Consider the following 27,803-nt stretch of genomic DNA (forward strand, 5'->3'; position numbering starts at 1 on the left):
GTGGCGCCGGAGTAGGAGCGGCCAAGGCTGTCCTGGAACGCTTCGCTGGGGGGGCTCAGCCCAAAAAAGCTCGCATATGCGGCTGCAGATTCTCCTGGCAGCGCGACTGTTTCCTATTGATTTTGAGTTAACCCCCAAAGCACCCACGACACATCGCGCGTCTGCCGCAAGCGCCTACCTCATACCCTGGACATGGCCGGGGTCGGTTTATACAGGCAACGCCCGCCATATATCCAGCCACGTCCCGCTGTCAAGCACACGCCGGCAACAAACCCAACAGCGATACATCCTGCCACACACCGCGCCATGCTACGCTCGCCAGCAAAGACCGCAGACCAGACACCGGCCGGCCTCAACCTGCGCGCCGGCGCCGCTTCTTGGGCGACGCCGCGCTGTCCTCCTCCACGTGGCCTTGCTCGCCCCCTCCGCTATGCACATGCACGCCACAACCTAAACCCCTGAAGGGAGTTATGGATTATAGCTTGGTGCGAGACTGCCGGTGCCGGGGTGAATGAATGCCCGCGGCACTACATCATGTGACAATGCACGTCTTCTCCCACCCGCCAAAGATTAAAACAAAGCAGCACGTGACAACATCATGCCTGCAGCACTGGCGCTGCAGCACTGGTGCACTGGCGCGTGGCATAGCCGCAGCAATCGACTGTCACAGCATGCACCCCAGTTCGTCACGGTGCTATCAACGCCAGGCTTACACTGGCCGGCAGTAGTTTTCACCGCTCACCGGCTCCTCCCATCCACCAGCTCCATGCCCGCTGCTTCCGTCCATCCTCGCGTACATGCTTCGCTGCTCCGGCCGCCCGCACTCCTCAGCAGAATTTCCAGCGCTGCCCGCAATTGGTGCACGTCACGAAGGTGGTCATGGGCTGCGGGGTCGAACAGGGGAAGGCGGCCACATCCACATCGTTAGCATTGCCAGGTGTCGCGACGTACCATATGTCCAGTGGCTGCAGTGAAGCAGGCAGAGCATGCTGTACCCACAGGCTGGAACGCGCGCGAGGTTGCATCCCGAGCAGCCCTACCCAGCACTACCGAGCAGCACCCAGCAAGCGCCCACCTCATCCGCAGACCGGGTTTGGAGTTGCTGCATGGCAACAACGGGGTAGGGCATGACACGGGCAGGATATATGGGCATAGCACTTGTTACAGCCAGCTGACGATGATGACAACTTGGGCCCTTTCACCAAATCGCCTGCTGCAGACGCATCAGACCGCAGTCTGCTGCCGGTGCCGAGTAGCAACCCAACCCAGCCATGCATGTCGCTTTAACTCACGTAGTATGTGCACTTGCGTTGCTTGCAACGACCACACCTGCACGTCAAAAGGGAAAGAGCACAGGTCAGGTAGTGAGGACGCGTTCAAACAGGGGCTATCTTGGCCCCCTCTGGCCATCCCTCACACGCCCCACGGCCTCCCACCTTGACCCTGGCCTGAAGCCATCACCCAAAAGCCTCCGACAGCCAAGTCCCATGTCTCCAGCCAACCCCTGCGCCCCCTGCCCCAGCCCTTGCACGCAACTGGAACATGTCAGTGGTGGCGGCGTTAGTGGTGGCCCCGCGTACCGCCTCCTTGGCCAGCCACTCCTTGAGCTCGCGGTTTTTCTTCTTCTGCTCGTCACTGGCCATCTCCTCCGCACTCAGCCGCACCAGAGTTTCCGGCGGCACGGAGCCGCTGAGCACTCGCTCGCGCAGGTCGGGGTTCTTGGCGTCCTTGAGGTTGAAGCACAGCGACCGCGCCTTGGCCTTGTACTCGGCGCTCACCGCCTCCCGCCCGCCGCCGCCGCCGCCGCCGCCGCCCATCAGATCGTACAGCGCCTCCTCAATGGCTGCACCCAGCTGGTTGGGCGACTGGAGTGAGGAGGGGCCGGTGTCGCCGCCGCCCACGTAGCCCACCGCCAGCGCCTCCGCCAGCATGCTGCGCACCTTGTCGCGCGTCTCGTTGCCGCAGCGGGGCGGGTCCACGCTGAAGCCCGAGCTGGAGGCGGACGGCTGCCGCGTCAGCAGCTGCTGCGAGGATCCCGCGCTGCGCAGCCCGCCGCCCGAGGTGCCGCTGGCGGGTGCAGCCGAGGCGCCCGCCAACGGCTGCCCTTCCCGCCCACCCGCCGCGGAGTCGTTTGCCATGGGTGCTTTCGCTGGTTGACTAGCGCCGCCCTCAGCGGTGTCTCCTCCATCCGCAGTTTCCTTTTTGACGCACTGCTTCCATGCCTCCACAGCCGCTTTTGCTGACTTGCTGACCGCGTCGCTTGCGTGCTTGCAGAATTTATTAAGCCGCTTTCCCGCATTGGTGCGTTTTAGCAGGTCAGCTGTCACGCCACGCCGCTGGAGCTGCTTGAGAACGTCCAGCATGCGCGCCTCCTCCGCCTTGTCGCCATCAGCGGCGCCTTGACTGGAAGATTCTAGTGTTTTCAAGCATGTATTCAGGTCTGACTCGCTTATTAAATCCATTTCAGCCGAGTGCGGGTGAAGTCAATTTGGAAGGATCGACCGTATCCTGACTTGTGACTTATAGAGAACTACTAATCTATGCTGTACGCTTGAGTCCATGGATAACTTCTGCACTTACCCGGTGCAGACCCGCATGCACCTTGTGACCCGCCCCGGCCCTCTACGCTCATCCGTGCGCTCATCGGACTTTCCCCCACCCCTCCCCACTTCTCATTAAGTGTAGGATTGCAAATTTGTTCCCTTATGCGGTTCCTTCAGGAACGTCTGCCGCATAAGCCACCATACATGCAACAACCAACCTGCAGGCAGCCTCTCAGCCTGTGCTAACGTCTCGCATTACGATATTCTCCGGTGACCTCATTTATGTTGTGTCACTACGATCCTAACCAGTCCACCTACTTCCATGGTCAGCTCCACCGGCCCCTGCCCTAGTCACACACCACTCCAGTCTTGGCTACACGGCACCGGCTCCTGCCCCAGCACTACCTCCAACCCGCTACCTCCACTTGATGGACACCAGCGGCACGTCCAGGTCCTCGTCATTGTCGTCCTCACACGCCACCACCACATCGAAGTGGTCGCGGTTGGCGGGCAGCTCCATCTGCATGAAGAGGAGGGAGGGGTGGCGGGTGGGAGGAGAGGGGTGCATGTGCATGTGCATGGAATGCAGGGTGCGGGGTGGGCCAAGCAGCAGGGCGGCGGGGTGCGGCAGCCACTGTGGCGCAGTACCCTGTGTGCATACAGGTTATGGCCCAGCACTGCGGTGGGCGGTGCGGAGGTCTGCTCTCACCCGCCCAGCCAGCCACCCACCCTCCGGGCCGCTCTCACCTTGGCCACGCTCACCACCAGCTCGCTCATCTTCTTGCCTAGGCGCTCCACGTGCTTGGGGAAGATGTTGTTGTACAGCAGCGCGGGGCCGCAGCTGATGGAGTAGGCGTTGAGGCCCTTGGCGCTGAACCAGTCGAGCACCTGCTGCACCGTGAGGTCGCCCTCCAGCGTCCAGCGGTCCCACAGGCTCCAGGTGAGGTCGTTGTAGGTGGTGCTCTTGGGCGGGATGGGCTCGGCCATGGCGAACAGCGGCAGCGCCAGGTTGGCAAAGGTGTTGCGGTAGGCCTCCAGCTTCTTGCCGGGCAGCACCGCCTTGTACAGCTCCAGGCACACCAGGCCTGTGAGGGGGGGAGGTATGGGGAGGAGGGGGAAAGGGGAGTGTGGGGGAGAGGTAAGGGAGGAGGAGCGGAGGAGGAGAGGACGACGGGAATAACGAAAGGGATGGAGGGGACGACATACGAAAGGGAAGCGAACAGAGGGCATAGTGGGCGCCGGTAGGCTGGCGACAAGCACCACGAGGCCGTTCCGCTCGCCGCGCGTTCCGTTAGCCGCCCCCGCCCCCGCCCCTGCTGCCACCCCCGTCCCCGCCCCTGCTGCCGCCGTGCGCTCACCGGTGGCCACTGCGGTGGCTGTGGCGATGGCTGGGATGATGCGGCCGGCGATGAGCTTGGCCTTGAGCTTGTCCACCTCGGGGATGGAGTAGTTGCGGGCGCGCATGTTGGCCAGGCCGGCGATGAGGTCCATGTGGAAGTTGCCGTCGTCGTCCTTCTCAAACTGCAGGGTGAGGGGAGGAGGGGGAGGGGTTAGGTGCCGGAGCCTAAACGGACAGGTCCGTCCGGGGGTGGAGGCGGGGTGGCATGGCGCGCACAACACCCAGGGGATGGGCAGTACTGCACCAGACAAGTGCTGTCTCGGGTTCCTTACCAACGAGGACAGCCACGTCCCGCACCTGGATGGGGCTGAGCTTGAATCCCTCCTTGGCCAGCCCGGGCACTGCGCCCTCCAGCCGCCCCAGCAGGCCCTCAATCACCGCCTCGTCGTCGTGAGCTGTGCAGGCAGGTGGGCAGAGGGGAGGGCGGGAGGACAGGTTGGTGCGGCGGCAGCAAGGGTGAACAGCGGGAGTGAACGGGCTGTTAGGAAGACGAAGAGGGTGCTGGAGCACAGCGCCTTCACCCGCCTGCCTACAACCCCCGACCCCCGACCCCCGCCGCTTGCGCCTCACTCTTGTCCGCGCCCGCCGGCTTGGTGCGGTCGGCCTTGGGGTCTGTCTCGATTTGCACGCCCGCCCGCGGCACGAAGGCGGGGATGTCCACCGCCGCCGCCACCTCCGCCACTTTGGCCGCACTGTCCGCCCAGTCGGGGCGCGGGATGCCAAACACCTCGGCGCGCAGGATGGCGCCGGCCTGGGGCGAGGTAGTGAGGTGGCGAGGGGGAGGGGGGGAGGGAGGGGGCATGGCAGGAGGCGGGTTAGCGCAGATGCGTTGGGCAATTGGAGATCGCGGTACCCGGTTGCCGTGGTTGGGCCGTATCAAACGCTGACACACATTCCAGGGGTTCCAGCCAAGTGTGGACGCGGGACGACACACCCGGTCCCACTGATAAAGGCGCAGGGCAGCGCCGCACCCCAAGAGCCATGCTCATGGGCACAGCCGCACCACCGTGCGCACCCACCTGCACGAAGGCGGCGTGCGCGGGGTCCTTGGGGTCGAAGTTGAGCGGGCGCGGGAAGCGCTTGGGCGCGGACCAGAAGGGCGCGCCGGTGGAGGTGGTGGCATCCTCGGGGAAGGTGTAGGTCAGCTGCGCGATGCGGTTGTGGAAGTAGTCCTGGAAGCGGCCGCGAGCCCAGGCCACACACGCGTTGAAGTCCGCGGCGCGGCCGTCCAGCAGCACCTCCGCCACCGCCTCCAGCTGCTGGCGCGCAGAGGCGTCCGGGTTGGCGCGCACGGCCTTGGCGTAGTCGGCGGGTGCGGCCAGGAAGGAGGCGGCCTCGCGCGGCGCCTTCTCCAGCAGGCCCTCAAACTCTGTGGGAGGTGGGGCGGGGGGTGGGGCTAGTTTATTCCAGTCCCAAGTAAGCAGCCCCGGTCCATCCTCCCTGCCCCTCCTGCCCCCTCCGCCCGCCTCTCACCGCTGCGCGCCCAGGTGAGGCAGTGGTCGATGTTGTGCGGGAAGGAGTGCACGGTGCACATGGGCGCCTGCTTCTCGGGCGGGTCGCGCGAGGCGCCGTAGTTCTCAGTCAGGCGCGGGATGACCTGTGGCAGCACGCGGGGGGGGGGGGTGAACAAGGGGGAGGGGAGTGCGGTGCAAGGTGTACGGCCACGCGCTCACCCGGGATCACGCAGCACGGGTACCAAGCTGCTTGCACACACCCGCCCCCAAAAACACCAGCACCGTCACGTTGATTCAATCCTGCCCACACACACTCCTCAATCCCCCCCACTCAATCCCCCCCCCCCACGCACACACTCCTCCAGCTCCGTCGCATCCGCCCACCGACCCAGCACCCCCCCCCCTCCACACACACACACACACCATCTGCGTGTTGCACTTGGGCCCCAGCGTGCCACTCTCCAGCAGCGGCTTGCCGAAGTAGACACAGCGGCTGTCCACGTACAGGCGCGCGTTCACGTTGTCCAGCGCGTTCACAACCAGGTCCAGACCCTGGCAGGTTGACAGGAGGGAAAGTGAACAGGAGGGAGGGGAGGGAAGGGCAAGTGAGCCCCATGCGCATGGGTTGGCGCAATGCCGGCATGGCGACTTGCTGCAGATGCAAATCCTCGTAGGTGATCTGTGTAACCTTTTCCGGCTGCCCATCCCATTGCAGCCCCCAACCCTCTCCCCACACGCCCGCCACACCCACCTGCCAGAACTTGTCGTCGAACACGGACTCGGTGTCGGGCGACACGCGGTTCTGCAGCGGCGTCACGGCAAGGCCCGGGTTGATGCGCTGGGCGGCGGCGGCGGCCACTGAGGACTTGGAGCTGTGAGGGGGGCGGTGGGTCGTGGCGGTGGCGGGGATACCGTTGATGAGTTGCCAAGCCGCCGACACGAAAGGGTAGATGCGGGTTCAGAGCGATACCCCAGACCCCGTGACCCCAAAGCCCTGCCCATCTTCCCCCTGAGCCCTTCTCAGCCTCCCCACCTGCCGATGTCCCAGTCCCTGAACAGGAACTGGCGGCTGAGGTTGGACTTCTCGATCACGTCGTCATCAGTGACCGTCAGGCGGCCGGTGGAGGCGGCGTCAGCGCCCGGCAGCGGGCCGCACGCCACACCCATGCAGGCGAAATTCTTGAGGAACTCACAGCCCAGCGCGCCAGCACCCACCTGCAGGGGAGGAGGCAGGACAGCAAAGGAACATGCGGTCAGTCGGTGAAGTGGGCTCTTTGGCGCTTTCCCCCGCCCAGGCCCAAGCCCACCAGCTGCCCACCAGCCCACCTGCCACCTGCCCTCGCCGCGCTACTTTGTCCACCCAAGCACCCCCCACTCGGTTCACTCGGTTTGCTTGCTTTGGGTTCTGGATTAAGATACCTCCCCCCCCCCACACACACACATACACACACCCCAGTTCGCCCCCCACCCCCTCACCAGGAACAGCTGCAGCTGGCTGAGGCGGCGTTGCATGGTGCGGCCGAACACCGCAATCTGGGGGTCGTACCTGGAGGGGGGCGGAACGTGATGGGTAATGCAGGGAAGGGATGGGTGGGGGAGGCGGATGACGGGCCAAGGACTAGAGGACATTTTGCCCCCTTGTCGTCCCACCCACTGGCCGCTGCCCTCCCCCCGCCCGCACCTGCATCCCAGCGGCGCGTACTCCTCAGGCCCCGCCGCCGCCAGCTGCTCGGGCTCCGGCAGCGACTCCAGGCTGTCGAAGTAGAGCCACTGGAACACCGGGTGGAACTTGCCGCTGACCGCCTTCACCACCTCCTGGCCCACCACGCCGCCGAACAGGGCCGCCATGGGGCTGACCTCCGCGCCCGCGCAGTGAGCCAGCTTGCCCACCACCGCGCCGTCCACAGCCTCCAGCCTGGCGGCCGACCCCGCAGCCAGCCCGCCGTTCAGCTGCTCCGCGGCGGCAGTCAGCGCGGCGGCGTCGGCGGCGTCGGCGGGGCGCGGCGAGCGGCCGTGCTCGGCCTGCGTATTGCAGGGTGTGGGGCGCGGGGCGGCATGGGTGAGCCTTAACGGTCGTACAGGGCCAGACCTTGCCTTGACAGGCCTTGTCGGTGGCAGCCCAGGTGGGACGTGTCTACTCCGCTGGACCACCGCACCCATGCCGTGCCCTGGCCACCTCCCTACACTTCCCCCCTCCATGGCACTCGCCGTCCCCCAGCACCCCCCGCCCTTCCTCCCTTCAAAAGCCCCCCACCCACCCACCTCGAATGCGTCCAGCGCCTGGAAGGCCACGTGCAGCTGCCCGGGGCGGTCCAGCTTGGAAAAGTCCGTGAGCAGGAACTCGCCCGGCTCGGTCAGCGCCTGGGTGGGGCGGTCGGTGACAGGGAGAGGGGGAGGGGAATGGATGTTTGTGACAGCGGTACAGGGGAGGGGAATAGAAAGATCAGGAACGCAACTGGTGGCTTAGGCGGCGGGGCCAATGGTGCCGTAGATCTGTATGACGTGCCGCCCGCCGCCGGGCCTCTCTGCATCTCCTACCCCGGGCTCCCTCAACCCACCCCCACCCCCACCCCGGTTTCAGCACCCACCTGCTCCAGCTTCTTGAAGCTCAGGCTCTTGGACTCCTTGACCTGCACCACGATGCCGCCGCGCACGTACTCGCCCCAGCTGCTGGTGTCGGCCTCGATCTCAAACGAGTGAGCCTGCAGGCAGGCAGGGGGCAAGGCGGAAGCGTGCGTCAGAGCGCGCAATGACACGTGGAGAGGGGCGGACAGGCCAGGATAGCGAGTGGGCACAGTTGAAAGGGAAACCAAGACGCAACGCTAGGCGCGGAGCCGTTTCGCTCCCCGGCAGCTGGGGCGCGTGGACGATGCTGAACGGCCAGGTCGTATCAGCGCGCGGCCCCTGGTACAAACTCAAACCCCATGCACCAAGCCCCCTTGGTCTGATTTAGTTTGGGCTGGTACCACGGCATCCACTCGATACCGACCTGCCGACCTGCCACGACCACCCCAACCCTCCCCCTGCCAACCCCGCGCCCCCCTCCCCCCGCCAACCCCGCCCCACCTTGCAGTTCTTGACCTTGAAGGGGCCGTGTGTGTTGAGCTTGTCCATACCCACCACCTCACTGAAAGACACCAGCTCGCCGTCCTGGGCAAGTGGGAGGAAAGGGGATGGTAAGGGAGGGAGGGGGAGAGGGAGAGGGCTGTGGATGCGCCAATCGACAGAAATCAGTAATAGAGCAACATGCATTATACACAGTAATGCGAGGCCACAGAGGGTGCCGCCAGCGCAGACCAAGAGCGCAATTCCGTGTGGCTCGCACCGCCATGCCTTGCCAGTGGCACACCTTGAACATCAGCCGCAGCCGCACCCACCCCATGCACCCCACCCCCACCCCCACTCCCACCGCCCACGCCCCACGTCCACAACCCACGCCCACAACCCACCTGGAATTCCAGCCGCTCATCCTCCACGCAGGTGACCATGGCCGGGCTGCCGCTGCTGACTGAGGCCACAATGCCCGAGTGCGGCTCTTCGCCGTTGACGTCGTACACCGTGAAGGCCGGGCCAAAGTCTGTGAACACGCGGGCGAACACGCCGCGAGTCTGCGCCCAAATGAAGGCGGTGCCGGCGGCGTGGCACAGCGCGTCCAGGCGCTTGGCCTCCGCCAGCGGCGCAGTGGTGGCCACCACCACCTGGAACTGCCGCACGAAGGCGTCGGTCAGCTCGCCGCTGGCCGCGTGCACCGCCACACCCGTGTTCAGCTCCTGCAGCTTCTCGCGGCAAGCCTCCGCGCGGTTGCGGCCCACGTCCTATGGCGCGACGGGGAGCGGCAAAGTGGCAGGTACACACACGAGCTTAGTACAGGCGTTGGCGGCGACCTGCGTTGTAGTCACGGCAGAGAAGGTGCATGACCTACCCCCCCCCCCGCCCCCTCGCCCCACCTGCTCGGTCAGGTAGAACTGCGCGGACAGGTCGGTGAGCGCCACCTTGGCGGTGTCGTGCACCGTCACACCGCGCACGCCCGCCAGGATGACGTTCTTGGCTGCAATGCGAGAGAGATGCACCGTTGATTCTGTGTGCACACGCACACCACTAGCCCTATGCTATTCACCCAAGCCCACCACCATCCTAATGCCGGTAATTCATGGTCTGTCGGCACTGAAGCTATCCCGTGCCCCAACCGCGAACAAATGAAGATCCCGCCTCACCAACTTCCACGCCAAGGCCATTCGCTCCACAAATCAGCACGCTCGACGTGGCCATTCTCTTCATGGCCTCGCGGCCGTAAACGGCCAGCTGGCGGGAGTGAAGGTTCTCATCGATCTCCACATGAGCCCCGTCAGCCGCCCCGCCCTTGGCGCTCATGGTCGTGGCTGTCTTCTTAGCTGACGGGGTCTCGGTGCTGCCGTCAGCAGTGCGTTTGGACATAAGCGCGGTGCACGCGCTGCCTATTGTAATCAATCGCGTGCCGGGACAACCGGCACAAAGTGTGCGAAGGAAATTGACGAGAGAATCGACGTAATGTATGATTGATGAAGTATGTAGGCTGTAAGGCTTGGGGGTCTACCATGAATAAATCGCGGGTGCCCAATTCGCAATCGTGTGCCAGGCCCGTCTCAGGCCCCGCATACCCGAGGCCCGTCCCCAAGCCCCGCCCCACGACGTCCCTGCCCAGCTGGCAGGGGCCGGTCCGAATTCCCAGCCGCATAGCAGTCATGCCGATTTTGAGCGTCGGGCGTGCACTGATGGCGGGGGCCCATTTTCCATCAGCCTTGATGCCGGAGTGAGAGCCCAGCGCACGTTGAGAGGGGTTCGATTCTTGCTGCTACTGTGAGCGTGTGAGAGCCCGTAGCCGAAACAAATTGCACTGAGCCCCGCTGGCCCGCCCCATGCCCAGGCCCCACGCATCTGGGCCTCAGCCCAAGGCCGGGGGGGGGTAAAGGAACTCTTTTGACCCCATGCCACGATCCCGGACCCCCCGACCGACCGACCGACCGCCCCCCCTGCCGTACGAAGTAACTCCGGCGTTCGACCAGCCGTTGCAAATTGTTTGCCATCTTCTGGGGTCTGGGAATTAGCTGCACCCTGCGGGACTTCACCAACCTGCCTTAACACTGTCCCATCACACACCCCTGCCGTACGACCCCCCAAAAACCCCTCAGAGCCCCTTCTTGTCTGTCAGGCTGGTGCCAATCGACTGCTCTCGGTGAGCTCTATCACTGTGTAAAATGAACACATTGCGACAGACCGACATGTGGACAGTATGCTGGGATAGACTGGTCTACTACCAGGGCTCCTATCTTAATGTCTCCAGACATTAATTGGCCATTTTGGCCGTTTTCTAGACATTCCTGCCGGGGCTAATGTCTGTGGTGAGACTTTGTTGGCCCGGGTTTGGGGCGGGTTTTGTCCGAATTCCTATGGAGAAGCCCCAAACCGCCATGTGCCCAGACAAAAGACGGCGGCCACCCGGCCGTTTTTGTCTGGAGCTAGACATTACCCCAAAAACAAGATACGACCCCTGTGACTACTACGCAACAGCTTGTTCCAATGGTACTTGATATACGTACGAAATGTGCTGGCACGTCCACCCATGCAAAACCCGGCCGGCACCGGCCTGTCCCTGGCCAGCTCCCTAGGCATTTCCCGACATGCCGACATGCCGCTCCCAAACTGCCCCAAATTACTGACGATGTCCTAAGTAACTCAATGCAAACGGCGCCAGGGACGGATGTCGAAGCTTGCTGGCAGGCAGCACGGGGGCAAACCAAACTATGCACGAGTGCTGAGTCCGGGGCAGGGCTCCTATAATGGCTCCAGACAAATCGGCCATTTTGGCCATTTCTGGACATGACCCCCAGGGCCTAATTGTCTGAGGCTAGACATCGGCGGCGTCTTGCATTTTCATTCACACTAGCTTACATTTCTCTGAACATTGCCCTGAAAACAAGATACGACCCCTGGTCCGGGGTGTACCTACGCACGCATCGTTGAGCTGCACCCATTGCGCCGTGCGCTGCAGGACCTGTTGCCAGGCTCATACAACAGAGGGAGGGGGTTCCACGGGTCCCAGAGATGCGTGGAGGTCGTGTACAGTGTTTACCGGTACGCAAGTCCTCAACCGTATCTGACCGTATCCCATGCGACCTTATCACGTAGTCCAACCAGCAGGCCACCCATCGGCTGCAAGACAGATGGCTCAGAGACACGTGAGGCTGGGCTGTCCAAGATTACGGAGGTTGCAGACCCCCGATTGGAGCCAACTCACGCAAAGACATTGCAACAGGTAGCAGTCGAGCTACAAACACTCCGATTTGGGCACGTTTGGGCCATTCCCGCCGATTGCGCACCGCTGCTTACGAATACTGTTACAGACACCGCGACGTTCTTCCTCTTGCAACATTTTCTAAACCAGCCCATAGCCGCTGGCTACCGCCACTGCACAGGCCAGACAGGCCGTCGGCTGTGGCAGCAGGCACGGCTAGAGGAGCAGCCGGTGCTCAAGCGCTGTCAGGCGGGGATACGTACCCAGCGCGCGGGTGGCGTCGGCAGCTGAGCATGAGCTGCGAATACGCTACCTCTACTCTGGAGGTGGCGTGGACGCGGCGGCGGCTGCCGGGTCTGCGCCTGCGCCAGTGCAACAGTACGGACTGTGGCACCTGCTCCGTTTCTACCGGCAGTGGGGCCAGCGGCGGTGGCGCCTGACTGTCCATGTGCGGATGCAGAAGGTGGGGGTTGAGGGGAGGGGGCCAGCAGTAGATGCACCCACACCAACTGCACTGCGCTGACGCTACACCAATGCCACGGGTACAGGTGCTGGAGCACACGGCGCAGCAGCTGGCTGGTGGAAGCCCAAGGAGGAGGTCATTACGTACTGGCTGGGGCAACGCCACCACTGGTCATGGCCGTTGCATCAGCAGGTTGGCTGGGGCGGGGCCTAAACCGGGCACTGCTCCGCCTGCTGGTGGACAAGTACGCGCACCTGGTGGTGTATGTGGACGAGTTCTACATATCACAGGCAAGATGAGAACAGACGGGTTGGAATGAGTAGACAGGTGGTCGGGTGGACAGGATGGGGCTCGTGTACATACAGGTACCCGGGTAGCCAGCAAGGTTCACACTGTACTCCTGCCCGCTCCCTCCCAGGTGTGTGCGAAGTGCGGGCGGCGCTTGCTCGGCGACGGGCAGCGCTGCCTGCAGGCGGTCGTACCATGGGGGGTGGGGCTCACGTGCTCACCAAGTCCAAGTGTGCAACCACTGCGGGACGGTGTGGGTGAGTCTACTTTGTGCGCGGGCCGGCCGCGGCTAGGTGATGGCTGGTGGCTGGGTGACGGCTCAATGGGGCTCAGTGGGGCTCAGTGGGGCTCAGTCGTGGGCTCAGTGGGGCTCAGTGGGGATGACACGTGGATGACACGGCTCAGTGGGTGAGGGCTCAGTGAGGCTCAGTGGGGCTCAGTGGGGCTCAGTGGGGCTCAGTGGGTGATGGCTGGCTGGGTGATGCATGGCTCAGTGGGGCCCAGTGGGGCTCAGTCGTGGGCTCAGTGGGGCTCAGTGGCAATGACACGTGGATGACACGGCTCAGTGGGTGAGGGCTCAGTGGGGCTCAGTGGGGCTCAGTGGGGCTCAGTCGTGGGCTCAGTGGGGCTCAGTGGGTGATGTCTGGGTGACGGCTGGGTGATGGCTCAGTCGTGGCCTCGTGGGCTCAGTGGGACGCACTCACTCTACCCTCCCGACGGTAGGTGCAAGGACGTGACGTCAACTCTGCAACCAACATCCGGCACGCGCTGGTGGCGATGCTGCTGGGGTGCAAGCGACCTGCATCGCTGCAGACTGGCGGCGGCAGCGGCGGCGGTGGCGGCAGCGGCAGCGGCAGCGGCAGCAGCGGGGGCGCGTGCGCGCACCTTGGTAGCGGAGGGGGCGGGAAAGGCCACGTGGAGGAGGAGAGCGCAGCGCCGCCCAAGAAGCGGCGCAAGCGCGCAGGCTGAGGAGCCGGCTGGTGTCTAGGTAGAGGTCCGCGGTGGGGCTGGCAGGGCATGCGTAGCGGCATGACAAGTAGTGCGGCTGTTGACAACTGTGCTGTGTCTGGCTGCGGTTGGCTCTGCTGTGGCATCGCGACTGCTAGATAGGCACCTGGTTTGGCTATGTGCCTGTGGAAACCGACCCCGGCTATGTCCGGGCGATGAGGTTGTTCGGCCTCAGACTGTGGCGGGGCTCAGCCCCTTTTCCCGTGACCGGGGAACACTTGTCTAATCCAGCCCATAGCCGATAGCTGGGCTCAGTAATTGCTGTTGTTGGCGCACGGCGTGCTGACCGTGCCGCCCTCGCACTTCGTGTGGCTGTTGACGGTGTGGGCGGATCCTCGGCAAGACGGTGAATGACATCCATCCATGAGCTTCACTAGTGACCTGCACACATTGTGTCCCTCCCAAGCAAACTCACAGTTGAATGACCCGTGTCTTGCGTGCCTTGCGCGCACGCAAGACTACCAGTATGCCAGTATGCCACTGTTGCCTTGCCCTGGTGCCTTGCACTGGCCGAAACTACTACGGTATGCTAACGGCGTGGCCTTCACGACCAGGAAGAACACAATCCCGCATCTGGTCTGAAATCTCTTTGTTGGCCTAGTGCTGCTATGGCATATCAACCTGTGGCCACATGCCAATCCTTGCTAGGCATCGTCCTTGAATGCCCCTTGCTTACTGCCGCACATTCAGATCACCGATAGATTGAGGTGGTCTCGTCCACCCAGTCCTCCGGCGGAATGGCGTACCCGCATGTCCTGGCCATCATGCGCTCGTGCACCTGGGCCAGCGTCATGTTGCCGGTGCGACAGGGCGGCGTGGGGTTGCTGGTCTGGTCGAACAGCCGTGTCGAGTAGTACATGTTCACGCAGGGTTGTAGTCGCTGCGGGAGGCACACGTGGTTTGGCGGTCACTACTTACTAGGTCCGTAGGTCGTAATAGGGAGGCTGACCATGTGGCATGCACCCCGCACCAGAAACGCAGCTGGCATGGGCTCGCTATGCCTGCGCACGCGCTGCTCCATTCTGTTTCCAGGCTAGGCCAGGCCGCGCCCCCACCTGGTTCTTGATGCCCGGCATCTTCTTCTCTGCCCCGAAGTCACGCTCCAGGTCGTAGGCGGACTGGTGGCCCAACGGCTGCGGCACCCAGGCGCACCCGGCCTTGTACAGGATGACGTCGTTGGGCGCCCAGATGGGCTTGAGCGCTTGCACCAGCTTGCGCGCACCCTCCCGGCTCACGAGCAGCGCCTGCATGAGCCCGCCGCCTATGACCGGCTCCGCAGGCGCGAAGCTGCCGTTGTGCACGCGGTTGTGTTGCCGCGACACGGCCAGGAACTCGGCGTCCGCGGGCACGTCCCGCAAGGTGACCAGGTCGCCCCCAAGCGGCACGTTGACCACCCGCGCGTCGTCCTCGAACACGTACACCCAGGAATCGCTGCCCCGAGCCACGCGCTCAAAGGCCTCGTACATGGCTAGTGCGAGGGATATCTGCGCATCGCTGTGATGGTCCTTGAACTTGGGGTGGAACACGCCACGCCAAGCCAGCCAGGTGTATGAGAGGTAGCCGGGTGCTTTGGCGTACAGGAACTCCACCGGCGGCAGTTTGTAGCGAGCAAAGTTGCGCTGCAGTGACGCCACACGCGCATTGCTCTTATTGGAACGGGAGCGAATGACTATTGCACGTGTAATGTGGATGGTGATGGTGCCGGTTATGTTGCGCGGGACCGGGGGGTCATACGTGCTCCACGACTTTGCGCCGGCCGCAGTTGTGAAGTAGGCTCTGGAATTCCCGAGAAATAGAGCGAGCAACGCTACGATCGCTGTAAATGCTCCTAGCGAGCAAAGGAGGACAGTAAGGCCTCGAGAAAACCGTGCCGAAATGGCCATCGCAGTTAAAATAAGTTGTAGTGTTAGTAATAAGAATGGCGTCGGTAGACGAGTAATCTGAATCCTGACGATCCAAAGCAATATCATAGATGAACAGGCTGCATGTTCATTATAATATATAGAATTATCAGAAGGCCGACGCGGCGTTGCGCTCCATCTTTGCATTGCCATTAGACAGCTTGTAGAGTGTAGACAGCTTGCGATGGGTTCGCCGCCGATGCAGTGTGTCGTCCCCAGACCCCCCGCATCCCCAGACCCAGACGTTAAGTAAATACGGTAAATCCGACAGCTTGCAGGCAGCTAGTGTGACGGGGCGGTCCCTGCGCCAAGAGTTTGCTTGATAATGTTGGGTGAGGTCAGGCTGGTCTCAGGCTCCTGTGCTGCCCCAGCACAACCTGGGCGACTGGCAAGCACCGGTACCACCTTGGGAGTTTGGGATTGCCAAGCAGCGACGCCCTGCACCCCTGCTATATGGGATGGCCATAAGTGCTATGCCCGATAAGCGAGTACTCTAAGCACATGCGCACGCGCGCGCGCGCACACACACACACACACACACACACACACACACACACACACACACACACACACACACACACACACACACACACACACACACACACACACACACACACACCAAGCCCAGCTGTGGCTGGTCCAGGCGCCGCCGGGCTTTCAGCAGTGTGTTTGGGACGTGGTGGTGATGGCGGCGCTGGCCGCCACAGAACATGGCCGGGTGCGGCTGCACGGGATGACGCGCGCCGCAGCGGCCCTGGGAATTCAGACGGCGGCGGCAGCAGCTCCCGAGGCTGCGGTGGCAGGTGCAGTGGAGGCGGAACCCGATCTTGACGAGATCCCGCCCACACAGCTGACGCCGCCGCAGCCAGGCGTCCACCCCGTCGAGCTTGCGTGCGCTGGCGCAGTCGCGGACTTCTGGTCGCGGCTGATGCAGTTCGCGCAGCTCGGCGTGCCCCAAAAGGGCTGGGGTGGTATTGACGCCACCCACCCCATCCTGGCGGTGGTGAAAGGTGAAATGCTGTGCGCGTTGCCGCAAGCTATGGAGCTGGAGGCTTGAAAGGGATCAGCCCTTAGGAGAAGCGCGTGAGCACTAACATGAGCCACTGAAGCAGTGGCATACGAGAGGGTCAGCGGGGGAGCTTAGAGGGCAGGCGAAGGGTTCTTTTGTTTTACGCCCGTGGGAGCAGGGCCAGGTTTGCGGGTTTTATGCCTGAGAGGGTGTGTTGGGTGCTGCAGCCCCCCGGGCCTTACGGCCTGGACCGGCCTAGTGGCCAGACGCGTTTGTGGCTGCCCTTAGGCATAGTCTGCCCTGGCGTCGAGAGCTGGTTAGGTTGCGGTTGAGGTCGTGCAGGCTGCGGGGTCGTAGGACTCAGCCCCGCAGCCACTGTGGTCGTGCTATCGCGTGCTGTCGCGTGCTGCGTGCTGCGTGTTTTGTTATGTTTGCTGTTTTTTTGTTTTCTGCCCGCCTGGTCTTTAAGAGGTAGCTCGCCCGCTGGGTCTGGGGCTGTTACACCGGTAGTTATTCCGCAAGGATTACTGGCGCGGTGAAGGGTCGGAGTGCGTTACCCTGTGGACTCCAGAGCTGTTTGCGCTCTGCCGGGGAAACGCCAGGTCACGGCAGCCCTCGATTGAGAGCCCTGCTGTCGTTGGTTATACCAGATACACGATTCACGTGATCTGGCAGAATAACCGTGGAAACCGTAGTCACACACACACACACACACACACACACACACACACACACACACACACACACACACACACACACACACACACACACACACACACACACACACACACACACACACACACACTACCTGGGTCACGACAGTCACGCGACGCTTGGTAAAATGGTGGGTATCGGTAAGTAACTCCGTCGCGTCATTGGGCGGGCTTTCGTTTCGGTTTTTTAACACAAGGGCACTGCCTGTGTCATCTGTGGATCGTCAGGGGCCATCAGGGCTTCAGGAAGTCAGGACGGGTCTTGGCGCTTCTGGCTGGGGCTCGCTTTTCCAATGAGGGACCTATGGGCGGGCCTTTGGGCTGAGGGCTTTGAAGCCCCCGGGTATTGCTTTTGCTAAACTATACTGTAACTTTCAAATGGGCCGGGTGCGCGGAGCTGGGGTAGTTTGGGCGACCTGGCGGACTGGGCGACGACGAGCTCAACACCTTCGTCGCCCTGTTCCCGCTGGTCTCGGTACCAGCACCACGCTATTTGCCTCTTAAGCCCGCGTCACAGGTCCGGGACCCCGTCCGGTGCCCGCGATGCATGCGCGATATGCCCATCGGTACCGCTCGGTCACCTTCTGCGACCACCTGATGGCTCTGGCAGACGGCGGACCTCGTCACGGAATACGGCCAGGTCGCCGAGGCGTACGGCGCAGCACTATCAGGGGGGTAACTGGATTCTGGGGGGTGGGGGGCTCGTCACGAACAGCCGACGCGGCCATTGCGGCCGCGAGCGTGCCTAGCCCCGGTGCCGCCGTGGAGTGGGGAGCGGGAGGCCAGCTCCCGCCAGCCCACGGCGCACACACGTCACACACACACACACACACACCAGCCTGACACGTCTGGAAATAACGCTGCAACCGCCGCCCGCCACGTCCCCCATGCAGCCTTGACCCCGTTTAGTCGCAGTGCCACCGCTAACTCGCCCTCTTTCCATAGCGTTATTGTACTTAGTGGGCGGGACTTGGGACGCGTGATACTTAGCTTGTCTGCTGCACGCCGCCTCTCTTGTCGCCGTTGCCATTCACATGCCCGTGACACTTCCTCGCTGCCGCCCTATGCCCATGCTTCCACTTTCGCCTATAGGTGAGCTCGACTACGACCAGCGGGCGGGAATCTGGGAATTAGGCGTGCTGGGTAAACGTTGTTTAGCGCGCCCAGGGTGCGGAGCATGGACGCATGCAGGTGCAACGCGGGGTCAGGCCGAATGGTCGCCCGTGGGGTTCCAGGCTTATCGCGGGTAAGTATGACTACCTGGGTCACGACAGTCACGCGACGCTCGGTAAAATGGTGGGTATCGGTAAGTAACTCCGTCGCGTCATTGGGCGGGCTTTCGTTTCGTTTTTTTAACACACATACACACACACACACACACACACACACACACACGCACACACACACACACACACACACACACACACACCAGCCTTGTTGTATATGAACCGCTTGTGAGATGCGACACGTCAGTGCCCAGTTTCATTGCGGTCATGGACACGTTCGGGCGCGCTACGGGGCAACGACTGAACATGTCAAAGGTGGAGCTACTGCGGGTCGGCTGTCTGCCGGCAGCGCCCGGGCCGGCCGCTGCGGTGGCCGGCGCAGCCTCTGCCGTGCCTGGCATGCCCGCCGCGCCTGACGTGCCTGTGGCGCCCGCCGCACCGGCCGCACCCGCCGCGCCTGACGTGCCTGCGGCGCCCGCCGCAGCGGCCGCACCCACCACGCACTGGACCAGCCGCAGCGGCTGCGCCTGGGCCTGGCGAACAGGAACAGATATGCGGCCTTAAGGTGGTCACAGCGGCCACTGCCCTCAGCGTGCCGTTCAGCAGTGACCCCACACGGCTGCGGCTGGACTGGACAGCCCGCATGCGAGAGGCCAGGCGCCGCCTGCGGCGTGTCGCCCACCTGCGACTCTCCGTCTTTGGCCGCGCCAGTGCAGCCTCAGCCTACTGCACCTCCATGGTGACATGGCACATGGAACACAGCGGGTTGCCCGACGACATAGCCCAGGAACTGGAGCGATTGGTGGCGCGGGTGGTCGACCGCCGACTGGCCCCGGACTCGACCGAGAAGCGCCTTACGGGCATCCCGACGGAGCTGCTTTATGGCCACCCCACCACTGGCGGCTTCGGCGCACTGCCTATCCGGCAGCACGTGCGTGGCCGGCATGCGACATGGGCCGCACGCCTGGCCGCCCATGACGACATCCCGGCCGCCCCGCAGCGCCAGCCGTGGTGTGTCGCCTATGACGTCTACCTCCGCGCGCACCACCCATCCCTGCGCCCCAGTAGCACGCTGACGGCAGTACCGGTGGCGGAGGGCGCCGGCGACATCATCCCCAGCCACCCGCTCCCCGAGGATACCGAGCGCACGATTTCAGCGCTGGGGTGGCTGCCGCCGGTGCAAGCACTGACTGAGGCACCGGAGCCTGGTGCATGGTGCTTCACGGCGCCGCTGTGGGGCAACCCGCTCCTCACCCCGTCCCCCGCGGCGGCCAACGGCGAGCAGGAGGAGGAGGATAGCGGCAGCGATGGCGAAACAGCTGTGGAGCCCGTTCCGGCAGGAGTAGCGCGGCGCACGCGAGGGCGTGGTCTCGACTACCGCCATAGGACGCTGCAAGCCTGCGCGCGTCTGGTGACCATCGGTGACTTAGTGCGAGCCCACGCTGCACGACCACCTGCGGCGGCTGCAGTCGACTGGAAGGTAGGGGTGGATGCGAGACTACCTTGCGCCGACAGACGGCCGTCACCGGCGCCGTGGGACCACGCTCGCCGCGCTGCAGGGCCTTGTCGGCGACATCCCGCCATCATGGTGGAGTGCAGCGCAGGCTCACGCCGCACAGCTGGCGAGCCCCGGCCCAGCGCCTGTCCCGGCGCCGTCCACCAGTGAGGTCATCCGCACCACCATCATGCCGCGCATGGGCTGGAAGCTCTCTGGCTCTGAGACCCTCAAAGTCCCCCTAGCGAAGCTGTCCGTCCGCATGGCCACATCCATGCAGCTGGACGATGTGGCCACACGGCGGGCGGACCTACACGAGGATTATGAGTGCGCGGTACAGGGCCTGCCGCCGCGCGCTGTGGTGCGGCGGGAGGACCTGCCAGCAGCTGCGGCTGCAACGCTTGGCGCCATTAGGGACACCCTGGCGCGCCTTTGGCAGGAGGTGCGCTGGGAACAGCGACACTTTGAGACGCTGTGGCGGTTGGCCATCGACGCAGTGCCGCTGCCGGGAAATTCGCATATGCCGTTGGCTGGCTCGCCGTGAGCCATGCGACTGTGGGCAGCACGGCCAGGAGTTTGCCGCAGCGGGGGCACACGCCGCCGTCGCGCCCACGCCACGGCAGCACTACCTCTGGGATTGCGCGGTGGCGAAGGCCGTGGTGGCGCAGATCAACGCACACAACCCCGGTCCGGCTCCCATCAGCCAAGCCCAGCTGTGGCTGGTCCAGGCGCCGCCGGGTTCTCAGCAGTGTGTTTGGGACGTGGTGGTGATGGCGGCGCTGGCCGCCACAGAACATGGCCGGGTGCGGCTGCGCGGGATGACGCGCGCCGCAGCGGCCCTGGGAATTCAGACGGCGGCGGCAGCAGCTCCCGAGGCTGCGGTGGCAGGTGCAGTGGAGGCGGAACCCGATCTTGACGAGATCCCGCCCACACAGCTGACGCCGCCGCAGCCAGGCGTCCACCCCGTCGAGCTTGCGCGCGCTGGCGCAGTCGCGGACTTCTGGTCGCGGCTGATGCAGTTCGCGCAGCTCGGCGTGCCCCAAAAGGGCTGGGATGGTATTGACGCCACTCACCTCATCCTGGCGGTGGTGAACGGCGAAATGCTGTGCGCGTTGCCGCAAGCTATGGAGCTGGAGGCTTGAAAGGGATCAGCCCTTAGGAGAAGCGCGTGAGCACTAGGCTTATCGCGGGTAAGTATGACTACAGGCTTATCGCGGGTATCGCGGGTATGACTCTGCTGGCCCCTACCTGCTGTGGGCTTGTGGCTACGAATTTGAGCTTTTCGTGCCTTGTGCGGCGGCGTATGTGATGGCGGCGGCGCAGGGCCTGGCAGCTGCGGCGGCAGTGCAGGGCCCAGCGGCGGCGCAGGACCTGGCGGCAGCGGCGGCAGCGGCCCTGGGCCCAGCAGTGGCGGCGTGCATGTGCGTAGCGGAGGGGGCGAACAAGTAAGGTCATGTGGAAGAGGAGAGCGTGGCGCCGCCTGAGAAGCGGCGCCGGCGCGCAGGTTGAGACCTGTCTGTGGCTGGTCTGCGGTCTCTGCTGGCGAGCATAGCGGGGCTAACTTCATCACTTTTCCATGGCCGACTACGAGTCCATGTCCGCCTTGCCCAGGTCATCACGTGTGCGGGGACTTCGTCGTGCCTTGTGCCTTCGTGAGCCCGGGTACCTCCAGCCACGTCCGTCCTGCCTGCTGGCCTCCGCCCGACAGCCCGCTTCTGCCTGCCTTCACAGCTCACTTGCAGGCCAGTTTCCTTCCTTCTCTCCAGTTGTACGACTTTCTAAACAACTAACTCTCAGCTAACCTCCGCGAAACCTCCGGCCAGGACGCGCGCATGGGCTTTCCCCACCGAACATACAGCCACGCCTTCCTATAGTCAGCTCCGCATCCTCACCTCTGGTCAGGGGGTACCCCTGCCTCTGGTTGTGTTGTTGGCGTGTTCGCACTGCATACGACTCGCCCACCATTGCCGTACGCTTCGGTTCCCTTCTTCTCTCTTGCTGCGCCCTGTTCTTGCCCCTGCTTGTCACACTGTCGCCCGGCCATTGCTTTGCTGCACGCTGCTCGCATTGCGTTGGTTGTCGTCGTCAGCGCTCATCCGTGGACGCCAGTCGCCTGATTGCAGGTGCGCAAGAACTTTGCGTCGCGCGCGGTGTGGCGTCGCACAATGTCTGCGTGGTGCCACCGTATCGCCTGGCCGGGACATTGCTTTTCACCTACCCAGGTGTGTGCGAAGTGCGGGCGGCGCTTGCTCGGCGACGGGCAGCGCTGGGGGCGGGGCCCACGTGCTCACCAAGTCCAAGTGTGCAACCACTGCGGGACGGTGTGGGTGAGTCTACTTTGTGCGCGGGCGGCCGGCTGGGTGATGGCTGGGTGGCTGGGTGACGGCTCAGTGGGGCCCAGTGGGGCTCAGTCGTGGGCTCAGTGGGGCTCAGTGGCAATGACACGTGGATGACACGGCTCAGTGGGTGAGGGCTCAGTGGGGCTCAGTGGGGCTCAGTCGTGGGCTCAGTGGGGCTCAGTGGGTGATGGCTGGGTGACGGCTGGGTGATGGCTCAGTCGTGGCCTCGTGGGCTCAGTGGGACGCACTCACTCTACCCTCCCGACGGTGCAGGGACGTGACGTCAACTCTGCAACCAACATCCGGCACGCGCTGGTGGAGATGCTGATGGGGCACAAGCGACCTGCATCGCTGCAGACTGGCGGCGGCAGCGACGGCGGCGGCGGCAGCGGCAGCGGGAGCGGCAGCAGCGGGGGCGCATGCGCGCATCTTGGTAGCGGAGGGGGCAGGCAAGGCCACGTGGAGGAGGTGAGCGTAGCGCCGCCCAAGAAGCGGCGCAAGCGCGCAGGCTGAGGAGCCGGCTGGTGTCTAGGTAGAGGTCCGCGGTGGGGCTGGCAGGGCATGCGTAGCGGCATGACAAAGTAGTGCGGCTGTTGACAACTGTGCTGTGTCTGGCTGCGGTTGGCTCTGCTGTGGCATCGCGACTGCTAGATAGGCACCTGGTTTGGCTATGTGCCTGTGGAAACCGACCCCGGCTATGTCCGGGCGATGAGGTTGTTCGGCCTCAGACTGTGGCGGGGCTCAGCCCCTTTTCCCGTGACCGGGGAACACTTGTCAACTCTATATCATGGAAACGTCCTCGACCCAGCCCACCCAGCGTTCAACTCTCTGCCATGTGATGTAGTGGACACCGTGCATCGGCAGCCTAGGGAAACATAAGTCCCTGTGCTGCTGCCGATCGAGCCATCGAGGCACGCTTTGCGCGAAGACCTATTGCACGGTGGTGGAAGGTCGGTAGACAACCGGGGGGAGGGTGGTTTCCCTTCGGGCCGGAGATGGTCCCTCTTGACCTGGGTGCTGGGCACCCTTGCTTGGTTGGGCTGTCTCTTCTTTGTAATGTCGCCACCATAACGTGCATGTGTGGACCTCGCGGCGCTGCTTTCGACCCCTAGCAAGGGCCGGTCCCGCCCGTTCGGCTCCCCCGTTCCCAACGATCTCCACTGACTCCCACCGATTCCCACCGATTCCCACCGTTCCCCACCAGTCCAACCGACGCCCCCCGTTTCCAATGCCCCGCAGGTAGCCGTAAAACTCAGTAGACGTTCGTTACATCCATGGAATCCGGAACCAACAGTCCGTGCCGTTCGGACCTGCGGCACCCTTGCGCAACGTTAGCCACCTGCGCAATCATGCCCACCCAGTCCCACCCCGCCTCTGTAAACTCAGTAACTTTAGAATCGCCGAACTCGAACCAACCCCCCCATACACGTTCGTGGTGCGCTTCCCCACATCCGCCACTCGCCACGATTGGCTCCCGATACCCGGTGGACCCCGCAGGCACGACGACAGACCCCCCCGACTTTGTCCCAGAACTCGTCAGACAACCCCTGACAGAACTAGAAGTACGTACGTAATGATCTCCTGAAGCACTACAATTTTGAGCATGGGGTAAGATCCTGAGCTTTCCACCCCCTCACCCTAATCACCCAGCTGTAACGCCAAGTCCGACGCGTGGCGGTGGGGGCTCCGCTCATGGGCTTCAAAAGAACGGGTGCACCGTGCTCATTGCCTCACTCACGAGACCGAACGAACAGTAGCCGGGGCCGTGACTAAGAGGTTGACTTCTGGACCTGGAAGAACGTGGCCACTGTTGATATTACTTCCATATCCTCTGCAGATTAGCTTGCCACTTCCAGCCTGCCGCACACCCCACAAGCTGGTCATGCCTCGAGCAATGCACCCGTTCCATGCTCAGAAACTAGGAGTACACCCCGTGCGAGTAAACGCACAGGCCAAGAACACTAACGAGACACAGGTACTTTTCCGCACCATAACCATCCACCAAGCAACCGCGCCTGGTCCCACCAGTATAGCCGTGCGATGCCGCTCCGCGCTCTGCATTCTACCACTTGCCCCACTCATCGTCCTCCCCGTCATCGCCGCTCTTGCCGCCCTTACTGAGCGCCGGCATGCTTTTAGACTTGTGGGTGGCCGCCGCAACGCCGCCGACCGCACCGCCCGACGGCCGTGCGCTGCCGCCGCTGTGGGCCGCGGCGCCTGCTCCTGCAGCAGACCGCCCAGACGAAGAGGGAGCCTTGTTGTCCCCCCAGCCGCCCCAACCTGTTGGGCACCGGGTTGCACAAGCACGTCGTCTATTGCGAATGTCTTAGTGCACACCGTAATCAACCACTACGTTGCATACGCTGCAGGATAGGTGACTGCTTGACAGCTAGTACTACGTTACCTTTCAGCTGTCAAGAGTACTACTAGGCCAACATCGTCAGCAGCCCCCCTGCCAAGCCCAGTTCCCACCTTCCGCATCATCGCCCTCCGCGTCAAAGCCGCTGAAGCCGCCCCCGCCTCCTCCCCGTATGCCGCCGCTGGGCTGCTGCTGTTGCTGCTGCGCCGAGCGGTAGTCCTCGTCATTTCCTGCGTCTACACGTCAGGGCAGCAGCCGGTCAGCAGCTGCCAATCAAGGCGCGGGGGTTTCGGCAGTATGGTACTACATAGCCCGACGACGGAGCACATGGACACGACCGGACTCACCCCAGGAGCTGGGCGCCTGCTGGTAGTCGGAGGACGGCGCGCCGCCGCCGCTGTGTCCGGCGGCCCGGCTGCTGGAGGTGGTCGACGCTGCCGCCGCCGCGCGCGAGCCCAGGTCCACGTTGTAGCCGTTCTGCCGCGCCGCCTGCTCCACCGAAGAGGCCACACGCGCATACAGGCCAGACAGCGCCGCGAAGCCCGTCTGCGACATGCAACATGCAATCACAGGCCATGTAACTGACTGGTCAGATCACGCTGAGAGTCAGGCGGAGACGCGAGACGAGCGTCATGAAAGACAGTTAGCGCTGTTCAGGGCTGCCAAAACGAACAGCTCTCCCCAGCCGGCCGCGCTCACACCTGCGCCACGTGCGCCGCCTTCTCGCCAACCACTTTGGCGTTGGCGCTCAGCGTCTCGCCCACGTGCTTCTCCTGCAGCGTCTGCGTCAGCTGCGCCGAGCCGCTGCGGAGGGGCGGGGGGCGATGCGGGGGCGTGAAACGTAAACAGCGGCGTTTGTAAGGTGCTGCCTCTGGGGCCCCTGACCGTCTGGAATGCCTGTGCAGAACTTCGGTTGGGCGCCCACCTCTTGACCGCCAGGGTGGCGCTCTTGGCGGCTGTCTCCGCCGCGCGCGTGACGGTGGTGAGGGTGGAGGACAGCAGGTTGGTCAGATCGTCCACGCCGCCCGCAGCGGGCTTGGGGCGGGGCGCAGGCGCGGAGCCGAAACCCACGTACTTGCCCCCCTGGCTGGGGGGCAGGCCCTCCGGCTTGGTGGCGTTCTCCTGCAGGGAAAACGGCGCAGTGCGCCAGGCGCACATGGAATACAGACAGAACCAAGCATGTGGGCAACCCGTCTGACTGCATTGCTTCCAGCCATGCAACCAGCCCGGTTCCGTGCGCACCTGAATCTTGCGCGCAAAGAAGGACTCCTTGCCTGCCGCAGACGCCTCCAGCTGCGCCTTCGTGTACTCGCTCCCCGCACGTTGCGTCTGCGCGTGTAGAAACGCATTTCAGGCCGAAGCTTTTAGGATGGTAATGTAGTTCCAGTGAAGATTCGCCAGTGCAAACCGTACATAGCGAAGACCTTCAAACCCCAACTTACATGGCTGCCCGCCCCGCTAGCGCTCGCGCTGGCGCCGCCGCTGGCGCTCCAGTCACCCCAGTCGTCGTCCGCGCGTTTGGCGGGCGACCCATGCTGCGAGTGCGCCGCCAGACTGCGTGCGCTTCCGGTCTTGGCGCCCATGCTGCCGCCAGACAGCACAGGCGGCCCCACTTCCGCGGGTGAGGGCGGCGTGTAGTCGCGGCCCTCCACATCCGCACGCAGCTTCTCGCGGTAGAACTGCGGCAGTGGAGTCATGCGGGTGTAAAAATGCAGTGGCGATTCAGGCAGCGACACGACTATCCCAACACCTGAACTTTGAGTGGATGGGAAGTGGCGGGAGCACCCATATACATGCGCGCACCTCTGCTGCTCTGCTGTTGTACTTGTCCTTGATGTCCGTGCTTTTCTCTATGCCGTACTGCTTCAGAAATGTGTTCAGCTTGGCGTTGCCGCCCAGCTGCATCTTCTTCAGCTGGTCCGCGCTCCACGCGTCCATGCCCACAGACCGCACAAAGGAGATGTGCACGCCCAGGCCGCGGTGGCGACCGCTACATTCTAAGCACATAAATATGCCGTACGAGACTGTGCAGGGAGAAGCGGGCGGGGCGGGGCGACGGGATGAACCCAAGAAGGTGGTGCCGCAGCGTGTCTCGCGAAACCCCCATAGCCGAGTCTTGTCAGCTGGCTGCCTACGCAGCCCTGTTCCCACGTCCTCAACCTCATTGTGCAATAAGCAGGCCGCGTGCCCCCCACTTCTGTCTAATTCCAGCTTTCGACGCCGGCGTGTAGCGACTGGTAGCCGATCGAGTGCCGACGCGGCCGGCTGCCCCAATGCTAGCCGCGATTGCTATAGTCAGCACGCACGATCATCGTGCGGTGAGGTTCCCACATTTGACGCTGGGGTTATCGCACCTGAAGCCCATTGCGGGTTCTTCATCTCACAGTCGCAGCATACCTGCGCGCACGCGCAGGTATACAATAAGCTCTATACGTCGGCCCAACTCCAAACAGTCAAACATGCTGCAGCCGCAGGTGGCCTTCGCGCAACAGACGAAGCCCTGCCGCGTCGCTCCCAGCGCACCCTATTGTCGGGCTTGGATTGCAGCTCTCTCAGCACAGCGAGAGCCTCTGCAGAGGCCATCGCGACGACGCTGGCGAGGTGGGATTCAATCAACACACGAGCTCGCGGGCGTTTATATTGTGACTTGAAGTGACTAAGTATGCTTCTCCGCTGCACTGTACAAGTAAAGCGCAAGCAAATGGATCATCAATGGATGTGCGGATGTGCGTGTACCGTATTGACACGGTTTCACCCTGATTTCACCCTGGTTTCACCGGGTCTCGCTCACTTCGCGCCCTGCCCCGGCAAAGCTGCTGAAGCACAGGTGCGAGTGTCATCGTACGCAGCGACATTGCCACGTCCTGTCCAGCGACTTAGCTGAAAGACGCTTGCAGTCTGGCCTTTGTGCGAATTTGCGAAAGTATGATAAAGGCACGCACCCAACAACAAGGTACAATATGAATGCGACATTACAAGAAAGGGACAGTCCGACCAACGTACCAAGCAAGGGTGCCCAGCAACCAGGTCAGGAGGGAGCCATCTCCGGCCCGAAGGGAAACCGCCCTCCCCCCAGCTGGTTGCCGACCTTCACCAAACAGTGCATAGTTCCTGCGCAAACAAGGAGGTGGCTGCCTTAGGGAGGCAGGAAAAGGGCTGAGCCCTCCCCTCCCGGGTCGTTATCAACCCAGCCACCTTGACGCGGGCGCCTACTAAGCACACGCAAATTGCACACGCCTCTATGTTGGGGGCCTTTGGCATCCACGCACGTACGCCGCACGCCGCACGCACGCACGCAGCCACGGACCGGGGTGTTTCGGGGAGGCTTCGCCCCC

General features: G+C 63.5%; 6 protein-coding genes across 6 annotated transcripts; 2 read left to right on the forward strand and 4 right to left on the reverse strand.

Annotated features, from left to right (window-relative positions):
* Positions 1–62: 62 nt before the first annotated feature.
* Positions 63–2,508, reverse strand: CHLRE_09g386350v5 (uncharacterized protein). The gene is made up of 4 exons (XM_001695129.2): positions 1,537–2,508; positions 1,293–1,329; positions 1,076–1,102; positions 63–884 (listed from the first exon to the last, which is right to left on the reverse strand). The coding sequence occupies exons 1-4, from the start codon at positions 2,460–2,462 to the stop codon at positions 828–830; spliced, it is 1,047 nt and encodes a 348-aa protein (XP_001695181.1). The 5' UTR covers positions 2,463–2,508; the 3' UTR covers positions 63–827.
* Positions 2,509–2,554: 46 nt separating this feature from the next.
* On the reverse strand, positions 2,555–9,932 carry CHLRE_09g386400v5 (uncharacterized protein). The gene is made up of 18 exons (XM_001695128.2): positions 9,611–9,932; positions 9,344–9,444; positions 8,846–9,211; positions 8,463–8,546; positions 7,985–8,098; positions 7,659–7,757; positions 7,078–7,418; positions 6,873–6,942; positions 6,430–6,611; positions 6,148–6,268; positions 5,820–5,948; positions 5,416–5,539; positions 4,962–5,311; positions 4,513–4,693; positions 4,240–4,337; positions 3,902–4,064; positions 3,291–3,628; positions 2,555–3,063 (listed from the first exon to the last, which is right to left on the reverse strand). Exons 1-18 carry the CDS (start codon positions 9,828–9,830, stop codon positions 2,959–2,961), a joined length of 3,186 nt encoding a protein of 1,061 aa, XP_001695180.1. The 5' UTR covers positions 9,831–9,932; the 3' UTR covers positions 2,555–2,958.
* A 3,830-nt stretch (positions 9,933–13,762) lies between these two features.
* Positions 13,763–15,318, reverse strand: CHLRE_09g386450v5 (uncharacterized protein). The gene is made up of 2 exons (XM_001695127.2): positions 14,482–15,318; positions 13,763–14,306 (listed from the first exon to the last, which is right to left on the reverse strand). The coding sequence occupies exons 1-2, from the start codon at positions 14,890–14,892 to the stop codon at positions 14,118–14,120; spliced, it is 600 nt and encodes a 199-aa protein (XP_001695179.2). The 5' UTR covers positions 14,893–15,318; the 3' UTR covers positions 13,763–14,117.
* A 110-nt stretch (positions 15,319–15,428) lies between these two features.
* Positions 15,429–17,020, forward strand: CHLRE_09g386476v5 (uncharacterized protein). Its single transcript, XM_043065389.1, has 2 exons — positions 15,429–15,659; positions 15,951–17,020. The coding sequence occupies exons 1-2, from the start codon at positions 15,653–15,655 to the stop codon at positions 16,382–16,384; spliced, it is 441 nt and encodes a 146-aa protein (XP_042920685.1). The 5' UTR covers positions 15,429–15,652; the 3' UTR covers positions 16,385–17,020.
* Positions 17,021–17,998: 978 nt separating this feature from the next.
* On the forward strand, positions 17,999–21,450 carry CHLRE_09g386500v5 (uncharacterized protein). The gene is made up of 4 exons (XM_043065390.1): positions 17,999–18,345; positions 18,820–19,755; positions 19,835–20,212; positions 20,394–21,450. Exons 1-4 carry the CDS (start codon positions 18,343–18,345, stop codon positions 20,910–20,912), a joined length of 1,836 nt encoding a protein of 611 aa, XP_042920686.1. The 5' UTR covers positions 17,999–18,342; the 3' UTR covers positions 20,913–21,450.
* A 1,913-nt stretch (positions 21,451–23,363) lies between these two features.
* Positions 23,364–27,398, reverse strand: CHLRE_09g386550v5 (uncharacterized protein). Its single transcript, XM_001695126.2, has 10 exons — positions 26,992–27,398; positions 26,823–26,865; positions 26,272–26,492; positions 25,911–26,147; positions 25,711–25,797; positions 25,394–25,590; positions 25,170–25,272; positions 24,816–25,014; positions 24,582–24,704; positions 23,364–24,389 (listed from the first exon to the last, which is right to left on the reverse strand). The coding sequence occupies exons 1-10, from the start codon at positions 27,049–27,051 to the stop codon at positions 24,172–24,174; spliced, it is 1,488 nt and encodes a 495-aa protein (XP_001695178.1). The 5' UTR covers positions 27,052–27,398; the 3' UTR covers positions 23,364–24,171.
* Positions 27,399–27,803: the final 405 nt, after the last annotated feature.

The sequence above is a fragment of the Chlamydomonas reinhardtii genome, chromosome 9 (assembly GCF_000002595.2).
Source record: "Chlamydomonas reinhardtii strain CC-503 cw92 mt+ chromosome 9, whole genome shotgun sequence".
NCBI lineage: Eukaryota > Viridiplantae > Chlorophyta > Chlorophyceae > Chlamydomonadales > Chlamydomonadaceae > Chlamydomonas > Chlamydomonas reinhardtii.